General features: G+C 40.5%; 1 protein-coding gene across 1 annotated transcript in view; it reads left to right on the top strand.

Moving 5' to 3' along the window:
• The window catches only part of ITPR1 (inositol 1,4,5-trisphosphate receptor type 1), a 264,200-nt gene that overhangs the window by 196,243 nt on the left and 53,706 nt on the right, over positions 1 to 14,251 (top strand). The window contains exon 40 of the mRNA XM_032210776.1: positions 11,384 to 11,564. Coding sequence (XP_032066667.1) covers positions 11,384 to 11,564 — 181 coding nt within the window. The remainder of the gene's footprint in view (positions 1 to 11,383; positions 11,565 to 14,251) is intronic.

The raw sequence follows: 14,251 nt of genomic DNA, 5'->3' as shown, positions 1-14,251 counted from the left end.
AACGAAAAGCAGGAATCTGCTAGTTAGAGATCTGTTAATATACAATATTTGGAATCATGTATGAATTCTCAGAAATGGCTCCCATGGGAGTACCAATGGTCAAAATATATTTTTACTCGGAGGCAGATCCTGTTTCTAGTGTCTTGATCACCATAGCTTATTTTTTTAGACAAAAACAAAGAATTGTATTGCAGCCATACACCTTTCTTTTTTGTCCCTTTGAGTCAGTTTTTATTCCTGGTGACCGCCTGTAATAGTCCCTGAGATTTTGGCAAGATTTTGCAAGTGGTTTGTTGTTGCTTACTTCTTACAGTTTGAGATAGAGGGACTGACCCAAAGTCACCCAGCTGACTTATACCTAATGTGGGACTATTTCCTGATTTCTTGGCCCTTCGAGTCTCACTGGTTCAAGGTTGACTCAGCCTTCTGAGGTCAGTAAAATGAGGACCCAGATTGTTGAGGACAATATGCTGATGCTTAGAGAGGGCAATAAAGCCTGGTGCCTTAATCACTATATCAAACTGGCTCTCTGTTAGAAAATAGCATTTTTAAATACTATTCATTCATTCATTTATTTCCTTCATTTATGGTACCCATGTCACAAATGCTACTAACATTACGTACAATATGTTAAAATCCTAAAAAATAATATTAGCAAAGAATTAAAAGCAACAGTGGTCACTCAGAATGAATCCAGCTAAACAATAGATTGAAACTTTTCAATGGGCCAACTCGCCAGTCAATCCCCTGGCCCTGGAACACATCTAGGTGTTCATCAGTTTACAAAAGGCTACCAGAGTCAGGGACAATCTCTCTCAGGTGGTAGGATGCTGCACAGTGCAGACACTAGAACCAAATATCATGCTTCCAAGGAGGCATAAGATGTCATTCTTTAACTGAAGGACCCATTGCATGCCGTCCTGTCAAACATACTGGGGCAATAGGTAGAAACAATCATGGAGAAGCAGCCCTACAAATATCTGAACTCCATGCCATGAAGGGCTTTATAGGTGACCACTAGTACCTTGAATTCTACCCGAAAACATACTAGTGCAGCTCATAGAGGAGAGGTATAAAATTGTCCTACCAAGGTGTGCTTATAACCACCCATACGCTGTATTCTGGAATAGCTACAACTTTTGGATAGTCTTCAAGGGCAGCCCTACATAGAGCCCATTGCAGAAAATGACTGTGTCTAAACTAAGTGTAACATGAGCAGTGACAGGAAGAGCTGCAAGTATTATATTTTGTGTAAAAGCCCTCTTGGCCACGGCTGCCCCCTGCTGTTTAAACAGAAATTGTCACTTCAGGAAGACCTCTAAATTGCATACCCTTTTTTTCTGGGCTAATGCAAATCCATCTAGAACCAAAGAGCAAAAAACCCTGAAGCCACAATCCCCAAAACTCCGTTTTGGCAAGGTTGAGCTAATCTGGTTGGTTCCCATCCAGATTCCTATATTCTCCAATCACTGAGCCAGAACCTGCATAAACATCACTTGTTTGATCCATCTATCATTAGCATAAGGATAACAGCTCACCTCATGTCATCAGATTCCCATATTTAATCCTTGACTAGGCTATATTTTAAACAAATAGCAATAGCACTTAGCCCTTTATATTGCCACAGAGTGCGTTACAGAACTCTCTCAGTTTACAAAGTTAGCATATTGCCCCCAACAATCTAGGTCCTCGTTTTATTGAACTCGAAAGGAGGAAAAGTTGAGTCAACCCTGAGCCTCCTCAGGATCAAACTCCAGTCCGTGGACAGAGTTTGCTTGCAATACTGCATTCTAACTAATGGGCCACGAGGGTTTAATTCTTGTTACAAAGTTGTCCAATATTTAATTTAAAGAGGGAAACATGAAAAGATAAATTAAACAGGTAAGAACAGAATCACTTAGGACTGGTATCATAGAGACTCGAACAGAAAAGGAAGACATTGTATCAAAACCAAAAGGAGACATGATAGCAGTCTTTCAACCCTGAAGGCCAGACAAGGAATAATGGATGGAAACTGATCAAGGAGAGATTCAATCTCGAAATAAGGAGAAATTTTCTGACAGTGAGAGCAATCAACCAATGGAATTACTTGCCTTCAGAAGTTGTGGCAGCTTCATCACTGGAGGCTTTCAAGAAGAGACTGGACTGTCATCTGTCAGAAATGGTGTAGGGTCTCCTGTTTGGCTGAGGGGGTAGGACTAGATGATCTATAAGGTCCCTTCCAATTCTATTAATCTGTAAAAAAAAATTAATGGAATTTTTTTTTTTTAGATTTTATTTATTACTTATAGGCCACCCTTTTCCCTGAGGGGACTCAGGGCAGCTTACAATTCATGGGAGGGGGAGTGCAAGACAAAACATAAGACAATACGTGAGTAAAAAAAAATAAAACGATAAAACACAACTTTCATTCAACATTCGGGTGGGGCGGATTAGAATCTTTATCCCCAGGCCTGACGGGATAGCCAGATCTTAAGGGCTGTGCGGAAGGTCTGGACGGTGGCGAGGGTGCGAATCTCCATGGGGAGATTGTTCCAAAGGGTCGGAGCTGCTACTGAGAAGGCTCTCCTCCGCGTAGTCGCCAGTCGGCACTGACTGGCGGATGGAACTCGGAGGAGGCCTAATCTGTGCGATCTAATAGGTCGAAGGGAGGTAATTGGCAGGAGGCGGTCTCTCAAGTACTCAGATCCACTACCATGGAGGGCTTTATGGATGGTAAGTAGCACCTTGAAGTGCACCCAGAGATCAACAGGTAGCCAGCCCTGTGGCACCCCATATGTTAGGGGCCTAGGGGACGATCTCTGCCCCCCCCCACCAACACCGACTGCGACCTGTCCGAGAGGTAGGAGGAGAACCACTGCAAAACAGTGCCTCCCGCCCCCACCTCCCGCAGTCGTCGCAGAAGGATACCATGGTCGAATAGTGGAGTTGTAGCAGTAAGATAAGGCTTAACTAGAACTTGAGATAAGAAAATGTAAGAGAAAGAAGTTTGATAGGCAAGAATGTTATTTAAGCAACATTCAATTCTTTACTGTTACAAAACATTAAAGACAAATCTATTTTCTTTCTTCCCCTCATCTCTATATATAGAAGACCAACCAAACTGTTAATTGGCCCCCAGCCTGTGGCCCATACCTAAGTAGAAGAGTCTTAGAAACTGTTTTTCAACCTGATAAAAGCACAGTGGTTCCAAGTTTCACAGTGTGCTGGTTGGCTGTTCTGAAGCTTCATACATTCCTGTAATACTGTAGCTAGAAGAGGTGGGTAAGCAATAGCATTTGGATAATGAGCAGCATGCAGACTCAGTTGAGGTAGTGGGTATGACTCTCCTTAGAAAGAATAGCAATAGCACTTAGACTTATATACCACTTTATAGTGCTTTACAGCCCTCTCTAAGCAGTTTGCACAACCAGCATGTTGCCCCCAACAATCTGGCTCCTTATTTTACCCACCACGGAAGGATGGAAGGCTGAGTCAACCTTGAGCCTGGTGAGAACTGCCAAATTGCAGGTAGTCGGCAGTCAGCAGAAGTAGCCTGCAGTACTGCACTCTAACCATTGTGCCACCGTGGCTCAGAATAAGCAAAAACTTGCTAATTTTCTAGTACTTGCTAACTTTTTAGTACTTGCTAACTTTCAAGTACTAAATTTAACTAGCTATCTTCCCTGTTGATGGATAGTCATCATATGTCACTGTGGGGGAGAAATGGCTGAACAAAATACCAAGGGTGTAAAAAGGAGAGAAAGAGAGTTGATAGCAAACCTGTTAGCTTTAGTTGTTTTTAAATTTTGCTATAAATGGAAATTATAATCCAGTCTTCTGCTCCGTAGGTATAAATGAAATACAATTATCCAAGCTAATTAAAATTGCTTCCTATGATGAGATTTGCCCAGGTAATTAATGTACAGATTTTAGAGCATCTCAGAAAAACAGGACAGAACAGCACAGAGCTTTCTTCTTTTTAATGTAACTTTCTTTCAGCATGTAAATCAGCTACAGGTGGATTCAGGTTAATCCCTATAAGGATTAGTCCTTGATAAGCAGGAAGAGGCATGCTTTTTAAAACAAGGTCATGCTACTTTTTTTTTAACACAGGAATCAACAAGGATGTTATATAACTTCTATTTATATTCAGCTGGCTAGTAGCTGCAGGCATACAAGACAAGCGAAGGGAGGAATTTAATGAGCTCTGAGGGTTTGCTCACCTTTTCAAGCTGGTAGAGACAGCTTGAGATCTTTTGGTCGACTTTTTTTTTTATGCGTCAGCAAATGAAGCTAGTGGGTGGTGTGGGTAGGTGGACTGACTGGTTGCCATGGTTTTCTTCAGTTCCCTTTTCTCTGCTGTCTCTTCCCAAAAAAAAAAATATTTTAAAGGGTTGCTGACTTCCAGGAGCCAGTAAAATGTCCTTGTTCTCACACCCACATATGAATCCTTCATTCAGGAAGGAAGTAGGATGTGTCTCTCTCTCTCTCCTGTACCGATAATGTGTGGTTTAAAAGCTCACTATACTTCTGTGGGTGGGTGTTTGCTGCAGCTGTGTTAAATGTGTGAAAAAAGTGGTGTTTTTTTTAAATATATTGAAATTGTAGTCCCACGACTCCCACAGACCCAGAACCATCTGCTTGTTCTGTTATGCTTTTAATCAGTGCAAAGGAGAGGGGGGGGGAGCAGAACTTGTGATATTACCTGTAATTTTTGCACATTAAGCCACCCTTTGCTCACTTTAAATTTCTTCCCCTTCTGTTGCTTCCTATGCTTGCCCTGGATGTTGTCCATAATATAAAGCAGGTGGCAAATTAGCATTTGGGCCACAGAGACTCATCTCATGCAAGACTTTTTCAGAAATCAAGTGGTAGCCATGGCCCATTTGTCAGTGTTGATTGATCCCAGTAGAAGAAAACTAGTCACTCTGGCCTCCGTTCTGAGGATTGATTTGTCACAGCATCACGAATACTGGATTATATGTTAAAATTACAGTCTCTAATTATGGATAATCCACTGGTGCTTCTGGTTATTTTAAAATCAGAATGTAATTCCGTGTCATAACTCTTAAGGAACAAAAGAGAAATTCCTTACCAGATGTCTTGCTAGTTGTAAAAGTTGACTTGCCCTAATCCAGGGGTGTCAAACTCAATTTCATTGAGGGCCGCATCAGGGTTGTGTTTGACCTCAGAGGTGGGCCTGACCAGGGTGGGTGTGGCTAGCTTCATGTCACTCGTCTCAGGGCGTCTGTGGTGGCCTGAGCACTCGGCCAGTAAAAAAGGGTTCCCGAGCTCTGTTTTCAGCTGCTATGGCCTTCTGCCGCCCTCTGCCAGTGAAAACGTTTTGTCCCTCCCCCAAGTTTTGGCAAAGGGCAGCAGAAGGCCATCACGGTTGAAAATGGTGTCTGGAAGGGCCACATGTGGCCCCGAACTCCGTTTTCACTGGCAGAAGGCAGCAGGAGGCCGTTGCGGCTGAAAACAGAGCCTGGGAGGGTCAAGCACAGTCCTCCTGAGCTTCGTATTTGCTGGCAGAAGCACTGTGGGCCAGTCCTTTGCTGTTTCTGGGGTGGCCCCTAGACAGATCTAAGCACCCTGCAGGGTCAGCCCCAGTTGCTGGGCCTTGAGTTTGACACCCTGCCCTAATCAATTCCCATGCATTGGTTTAATTCAGTTATGGTGTTTCATCAGCAAAAGTGGCCAATAGACAGTTTCAGGACAAGAGAAAGGTTGTCTAATGAACATCTAAAATATTTTTGTTGGTCTACAGTTCTTAGTCTAATATTTTATTGTAAGTGTAAAGTTACAAGCTTACCTTCAGTAAAAGTTAGAAAGCTAAATAGATCCTTATGAAGGTGACCTTGAGCCAGTCACTCTCCCTCATCCCAACTTGCCTCACAGGGTTGTTGTTGTGAGAAAAATAGGAGGAAGGAAGAGTCTTAGATATGTTCATTTCCTAGAGTTGTTTGTAAAAATAATAAAGGTGGGATATAAAATTAAGTTGGGTTGACAAAATCAGAAATGAGGAGGTGATAAGCCACCTGGGAGAGCCAAGGGAAATCATCAAAATCGTAAAAAAGCTTAGAATATTTTGCACATGTGATGCGACACTCAGAAAGATACAGCATCCTTCACTTAATCCTCCAAGGAAAGAGTGAAGGCAAACGAGGTCCAGGCAGAAGAACATCATGGCTTCAAAATCTAAGGGATTGGTTTGGACACAACTCACAGCACTTTTTTGTGCGGCTGTTGATAAAACTAAGATCGCTGACATGATCGCCAACGTCCAATGATGGATATGGAAGAAGAAGAGGAGGAGGAGGAGGGGGAGGAGGAGGAGGAGGAGGAGGTGGTGGTGGTGGTGGTGAATCTTCTATGGAAGAATTGTCTATCAAAGCTAACCAAGCTGAGAGGGTTTCTTCAGTTCTTACTAATCCCCTCATCCTGTGTAGTGTGTGATAAATCAGTCTTTAAATATTTTTCTGTGGAAAATGTATTTTCCAAATTCTTACTTCATCCAAGTCTGGTTTTCTGCTTCAGCTGTATTACTGTAATTGATTTGGATTCTTGGTATGTTCTTGTATTTTCCTTTAGAAATGGCATCTGATGAAAGGATGCTGCTCTGATCACGTGGAGCTTCAAAGGGCTGATGTTGTAATCCACGGTAGTTCATTGCTGTCTTACTAGCAATTATTAGTTCAACCATACCTGATATAAATTCAAGCATTTGAAATAAGATTCATTTTCCATGATCTTTTTTTGAGAAACAGAAAAGAATAAAACAGCTTTGGAAGGGACCTTGGAGGTCTTCTAGTCCAACCCCTGTTCAGGGAGGAAGCCTTATACCATTTCAGACAAATGGTTGTCCAATTTCTTCTTTAAAATCTCCAGTGTTGGAGCATTCACAACTTCTGGAGGCAAATTGTTCCACTGATTAATTATTCTAATTGTCAGAAAAATTCTTCCGAGTTCTAAATCGCTTCTCTTCTTGGTTAGTTTCCACCCATTGCTTCTTGTTCTACCCTCAGGTGCTTTGGAGACTAGTTTGAGTCCCTCTTCTTTGTAACAGCTTCACAAATATTGGAACATTGCCAACATGTCACCCCTAGGCCCTCTTATCATTAAACTAGACATACTTTTCAGCAACATGAGGCTCTTTAAGCACTTTTGAAATATGAAAACGGATCAGACATTTTAAAAGTTATTTTAATCCCACCTTTATTATGTTTTATAAATAAAACATGTGCCTTCGTCCTCTTATTTTCGCCACAATAACAGCTATGTGAGGTGAATTGGGATGAGACTGAGGTCACCCAGCTAGCTTTTATTCCCAAGGCAGTGCTAGAACTCTCCGTCTCCTGGTTTCTAGCCTGGTTTCTTAACCGCTAGACCGGGAGTCTCCAAATTTGTCAACTTTAAGACTTGTGACCTTCAACTTCTGGAATTCCCCAGCCAGCATGGGTTGGAGACCCCTGAATTAGAGTAAGCTGACTATGTTGGCATTGCAAAGCTCATAGAGTCACATCCAAAAAAGTATAAACGTTTAGCAAAGTATATTTCTTACCTTTTAGAATCAAGACAAAAATTACACTTCCATAAGGATAATTCTTTTCTCAGGCATTTAAATAATTAAATTCTATAGAATTTATACAGTCTAGAAGTCTATAGCCTATATAGAATTCTTGCCACAGACCTGCAATGTCGGGTTAAAACAAGCAGACAGTAGGGAGTTTCTGATTACTAAATTTGAGTGAAAGCCAAACTTCTTTATGCAAATTTTCATGTTTCCTGTTGTCTAAGTTAGCACTATAAATAAATAATTACAACTACAGCACAAACCTAGATAATTCTATTTGAGGTAAATGTTTCCAATGCATATGATGAATGTGAAAATTCACAAATATAAGAAAAATCTAATATAAACAAAACCATCCTTAAGGCGTCATTAATTTAGCTTTTCATTTTAATAGGTCAGCTGCATTGCTGTATCACTCATAGTTTCATGCTAAGTTTCTACCAGCAGTTCCCTAGTATATTGTGGAATTAAAACATCAGTGGGACATGCAAACTGCTATTCAGTTTGAGGTTGGTTTATCTGTGGATGGGCTTATTTTATACGAAAATATGTACAACATATACATATTGTATATATGCTGATAAGACTATCTGCAGATAAGCCATCCAATTTTTGGGAATATATTTTGGCAACTAAAATTCTTGGCTTATCTGCGATATATACAGTATTCAGAAATCTATTGAGTATCAAAAATAAATGTACTCTGGGAATATGAGTGTGCTGGTTTTGTGATGCCCAGCACTTGTGAAAGATTCCTAACAGCTTGTAGCACATCATAGTAAATGACCCAATTATGAATGTTGTCCAATACATGAGAGATGGTAACGCTTTCAGAAGGCAAGAGAGGCATGTGGCATTGTGATCATGACAAAGAAGAAACATGGATGAAAACAGTTGCAAGGGAACAAGAATAAATGGAGGAGGAGGAGGAGGAGGAGGAAGAGGAGGAAGAGAGACAATTCCTAGTATGTATTATTATTGTTTAGTGTATGACATATCAAACATGGAATATATACATACATCCGTACGTACGTACATACATACATACATACATACATACATACATACATACATACATACAGTCCATTTACAGTTCACCTAAATAGAACCCAATGAAATATACTGTAAATGTTAAAAAGATCCAATGTTCAAATATCAATGTCTAGACTATCTAACCATTGAAGCACAACATCATTTATATATTTTTTTAAAAAACACACCCAGATATTGGAAACTGAGGGTATATACCTTCAGCTTACAGCCAATCACCATATGATCTAGAGTTTGATGTGGGACCCCACCATCACACTGAGAGGAGGATACTGTGCCCCATTTATACAGAAAGTCCTGGCAGATGCCATGTGAGATGCAAATCCCATTCAGGATTGTCCATTGCTGATGAAGTTCAAAGCCTGGCACCTTTTTTGTGGGGTCATTTATATATATCTTCCTATAATTGGGCATTCAGGATCCCATTTGGCTTTCCATTGGGAATGGATGTTAAAATTGTTGGGCAAATGATGTCTCAGTGGAGGCTTCCTGAATAAGGTTGTGTAATACTGGTAAAGGAAAGAGAGATAAGAGCTACGGTACTCACATATGTGACTGAAGTGAAATGGGATAGCAGGTGAGCTCCTTACATGATCTCGCTTAGAATAGACCATTTCAAGATGCAGGAAGTAGAGAAGAGCAGTTCAGTTCATGTGATTTGTGTCAGAGTAGAACTGATTGCAACATTATCCACAGAAGAATGCTAACTTTGTCATTCTCTGCACAAGGTGACCTACTTATTCCTTTTCTGATTTGTGTAATCGTATCCTTGGTTGTCAGGTGCTTTCAACCATGTGGTCTCTGCTCAGTACTTTGCATAGTTATTTGAAAGTAGTGTTACTTCTCGTCATTAAAAGTCACAGACACCAAATGAATCTCTCAGAAGTCTAACGATTTATTTACCCAAAGACGTGTGTATATACACATACATTTTATATAGGCTAATTGCAGCAACAGACAAGTGTTTTTTGCTTTAATTCTCTTTCAAAGTTATTTGTTGTGATCAGCTTATCCAATGCAGTGCACCCCTTTGCTTTTATGTCTTGAATCCTTTGGGCTACAGCAGTTCTACATGTTACATAAGAGAAGAGATGGTCAGCCTATTTTCCAAAGCACCTAGAAGGCAAGGCAAGAAACAATGGATGGAAACTACTCGAGGAGAGAAGCAACCTGGAATTAAAGAGAAATTTCCCAACTGTGAGAACAATTAACCAGTGGAATGGCTTCTCTTCAGAAGTTGTGGGTGCTGCATCTCTGGAGGCTTTTAAGAAGAGACTGGGCAGCCACTTATTTGAATGAATGTTTGAATGTTTATTTCATTTGTATGCCGCCCTTTTCCCCCGAAGGGGGACTCAGGGCGGTTCACAACTCAAACCAGGGAAGGGGGATACAGACAAATTAACAACAAACACAAAACAATACATAATTTAAAACACGCAACAATCATACCATTCGAGATAGGGGCAACGGTTCTTTAGCCCCAGGCCTGTCGGAACAGCCAGGTTTTAAGGGCTTTGCGGAAGGCCTGGAGGGTGGTGAGGGTGCGAATCTCCACGGGGAGTTCGTTCCAGAGGGTCGGAGCAGCCACAGAGAAGGCTCTCCTCCGGGTAGTCGCCAGTCGACACTGGCCGGCGGATGGAATTTGGAGGAGGCCTAATCTGTGGGATCTAATCGGTCTGGTGGAGGTAATTGGCAGCAGGCGGTCTCTCAAGTACCCAGGTCCAATACCATGAAGGGCTTTATAAGTGATGACTAGCGCCTTGAAGTGCCTTGGAATGGTATAAGACAGGAGTGTCAAACTCACATGTCATGGTGGCGTCATATGATGTATCAAGACTTTTTCCCCCTTTGCTAAACTAGGTGTGGGCTTGGCCAGTGCTTGACGCATCTGGCTGAAGCGCCGGGAGTTTGACATCCCTGGTATAAGGTTTCATGCTTATGCAGGACTAGAAGACCTCCAAGGTTCCTTCCTATTATTGTGTTACTCTTGTTATTCTGTTATTCTGTTAGGGTGTGGTATTATGGTATTATTAGGGCTTAGCAAGTAGCTGCAATAGTTGCAGGTAATTGTATGTTGCATGTGATTGACTCATTCACAGATTCTGTTTTACTAAATACTTCAATGAACATTTGAGAGATATGGGTTGTATGTTAAAGAAGCTACCTTGTAGCTCTTATTTTGAAGTAAGCCTTACTGAACTCGGTAACACCTATGGTATATATGAGTTATATATACAAGATTGCGTTGTCATACAAAATATGAAGAGTGACATGTTAATAACTGCTTATGAGCAAAGTTTGTAATCATCTTCAGATGTCTATAAAAATAGACTTCAATGGAAATAGGAAAAAACTATTCAGCAATGGAATAGGAAGTTTTGGAAGATGGTGGTGTCATATATTCTATGTGTGTCTATGTTTATCCATATCCCAATTTTCAGCAGTTATAAATATATAATCCTATGTACACTTTTTTTTTTAATAAATGGCAAAGCCCACTGAGGAGAAACTATTCCATAGTCACTGTTTTTTACTTGTTCTGCTCTTACTTCCGAATTAGCAGTTGTGGATAGTTGGTTCATAATTCTGTGTTGGCTGTGAGGTTACAATTGTTTATCTTTAACAGTATTTATTTAGTAATACTGCAGTAGTTCAGTCAATGATTGTGGAGCTCATAAAGAGTGTGTTTAGTTTTTTGAAAATTAATGTCTTTGATATTAAAAATGCTTCATTTTCATTTTTAAACTCTCAGTTTCCTGGGCTTTTATTTTGCTACAGCACTCCTTTTTTTGTCGCTTATTGGAAGATAAGAAATCAGAAAAATTCTTCAAAGTTTTTTATGATCGTATGAAAGTCGCTCAGCAAGAAATCAAGGCCACAGTCACAGTTAACACCAGTGATTTGGGAAACAAAAAGAAAGATGATGACTCCGACAGAGATATGCCAGCAAGGAAGAGAGGTAAGGCTTCAGAGCTGCAGTAGAGTATGCCCAACTGAAAGTAAATAATTCATCCTGTGATTAAGTATTTTATTGATCCCTTGGTTCACAGCAAGGAAAAGAGTGACATCATCTTCCTTCCTCAACCTTTTGGGATAGGGCAATTACTGAAATGGTGACAAGTATTCTCAATATTAGTATGCCAGCCAGCTTGACATGTTGCTTCATTTTTTTCACTTAACATTCTTTGCTCTGCAGGCAGTAGGATCTAGAATTCTGTAATTAAAAGCAGACTTTCTCAATTCAATGTAAAAATGAATTAGATTTTTTCCCCCAACCACTTCCAGGTTGAAAAGATTAGCTGGTTACATCACCATTCTCCGGGATGGGGGGGGGGCGCAGTGGGGGGGGGCATCCAGTTGAGGACTCTTTTCATGTCCCCGTTAGGAGCTGGAGCAAAAGAAAAGAGCTCAAATGCAAATTTTGCTAATCTCCAACCCAGCATCCTAACTACAAGAGCCCACCATGCTCCTATGAATTAAGGTGCACTTTCAGAATTAAATCTTAAACTTCTCTATCACTTGGTGCACTGTTCTGACATACAAGTATAATGGATCAGTAAATATGGCCAATAAGGATGAAATAAAATAGATTGTTCCTAAATTTAATAGTTGTTGTGCTAGTTGTTGTGTTATTCGTAACATTGGTGTACTAGGTAGTTTCTATTAGTCAACAATATGAACTGATGTATTAGATGTATTAGATATACAGTTTGTAAATGCATATATGGTAAGGACATAATTTTGAAGAGCAGAAGAGAGATATTTTTATACTACATATTCTAAGTAAAAATTTACAGATATGTTAACTGTGGATCCAGTGAATAAAATAAGCACCATATTTACCCAAAAGAAGTAAGGTTCATCCCTTCATGGTAATTATCTATGAGTTGTGGTGAAGGAGTATTCCTACATTTGCTGACAAGCATAAACTACACTTCTAGAAATGAAAGACCAGGATGCTTAAATCAGTGCAGATATCCCTGCTGAAAACCCTAGATGCTTTTCAAGAGTGGTGAAGATTGCTATTATTCAGAGATTCATTAATTTTAAATAGGGTGCCTTATTTTAAAGGTGGTTGATTTCAATCAAATGTTCTAAAGTCAATTAATTTAAGTAGTCCTCAACTTACAACATTTTTTTAGGTAACCAGTTGAAGTTACAACACATCTGAAAAAAATTACTTATGACTGTTTTTCACATTTATGAACACTGCAGCACCCCCAAAGACACATGATTAAAATCCAGGTGTTTGGCAACTGACTCATTTATTACCATTGTAGTGTCTTGGGGATGTGTGTGTCACACAATCACCTTCTGTGACCTTTTGACAATGAAAGCCAATAGGGAAGCCAGGTTCATTTAACAACTGCAGCAAGAAAGATCGTAAAATGGGGCAAATCTCACTTCACAAATGTCTCATTTTACAACTTACATTTGTGCTCAACTTTAATCATAAGTCGATGGCTACCTTTATTATTTTCTTCTTTCAGGATCTTCCCTGTTTTGTAATGAGGCTTCCGGCAGATGTACAGGTGGGGGAAGTGGGATATGGACGGACACACACACACACACACACACACACACACACACACACACACACACTCCCCTTTACATATTTATTGCCCAGCAGGACATGCCCAGGTTTTCCTGAGTATTTCATAGGATTTTTGTCAATATGTTCCTGGATATGCTATTTTGCAGAATTCTTTCTCATAAATAGTTGAGATATCCGGGGGGGGGGGGGGAGCAGGGAGGCACAGTTGCCTCTTCTTTTGATAACTTGAATCCCTCCCCAAGCAGAGTTTAGATTTTTATTAATTAAGCAATAAAAATGACAGCATGAGAATAAGCTGCATCCACAGTTGGTCACATTTAAAATATTTCCAGCATTTATCCCACTTGACTGCAGGATCTGCATTATTATTATTTCTTGGCATTGGATTTGCTTTGGTTCACATAGCAGACCCTTACCATACTATACCATTTGTCTGAAATGATGTAGGGTTTCCCGCAGTGGTGAAATTCAATTTTTTTTTACTACCAGTTTTGTGGGTGTAGCTTGGTGGGCGTGGCATAACTTGGTGGGCATGGCAGGATATGGGTACTGCAAAATCTCCATTCCCATCCCATTCCAGGGGAATTATACTGCAAAATCTTCATTCCCACTCCACTCTGGGGCCAGACAGAGGTGGCATTTGCTGGTTCTCCAAACTACTCAAAGTTTCCGCTACTGGTTCTCCAGAACCTGTCAGAACCCACTGGATTTCACCCATGGTTTCCTGCCTAAGCAGGAGGTTGGACCAAAAGATCTCTGAGGTCCCTTCCAATTCTGTTATTCAATTCTAAAGCAGAGGCAGTTTTTCAGCTGCCTTTTCCAAGCCTGATGCCAATTAGGGCTGAGAGGAAGTAACTGACCTAAGATCATTTAGTTAGCTCCCATGTTCCAGGGAACTCTAGAACCTGGGTCTCCCTGGCGCTAGTCCAGCACCCTAACTGCGATCCATAATGTCTGTTGCTTTGTCATATGTAAAATATGCTCATTTAAATCAGTGACTGTCTGGAGTTTCATTAATCTGAGCAGTCTGCTCTAATTATGACAGAATCTGGATCCAATCCAATATGCTGAAGAGTAAAAGGAGGGGGAAT

Source organism: Thamnophis elegans, chromosome 2, assembly GCF_009769535.1.
Source record: "Thamnophis elegans isolate rThaEle1 chromosome 2, rThaEle1.pri, whole genome shotgun sequence".
NCBI classification, from domain to species: Eukaryota; Metazoa; Chordata; class Lepidosauria; order Squamata; family Colubridae; genus Thamnophis; species Thamnophis elegans.
This window is presented reverse-complemented; position numbering and strand designations above follow the sequence as displayed.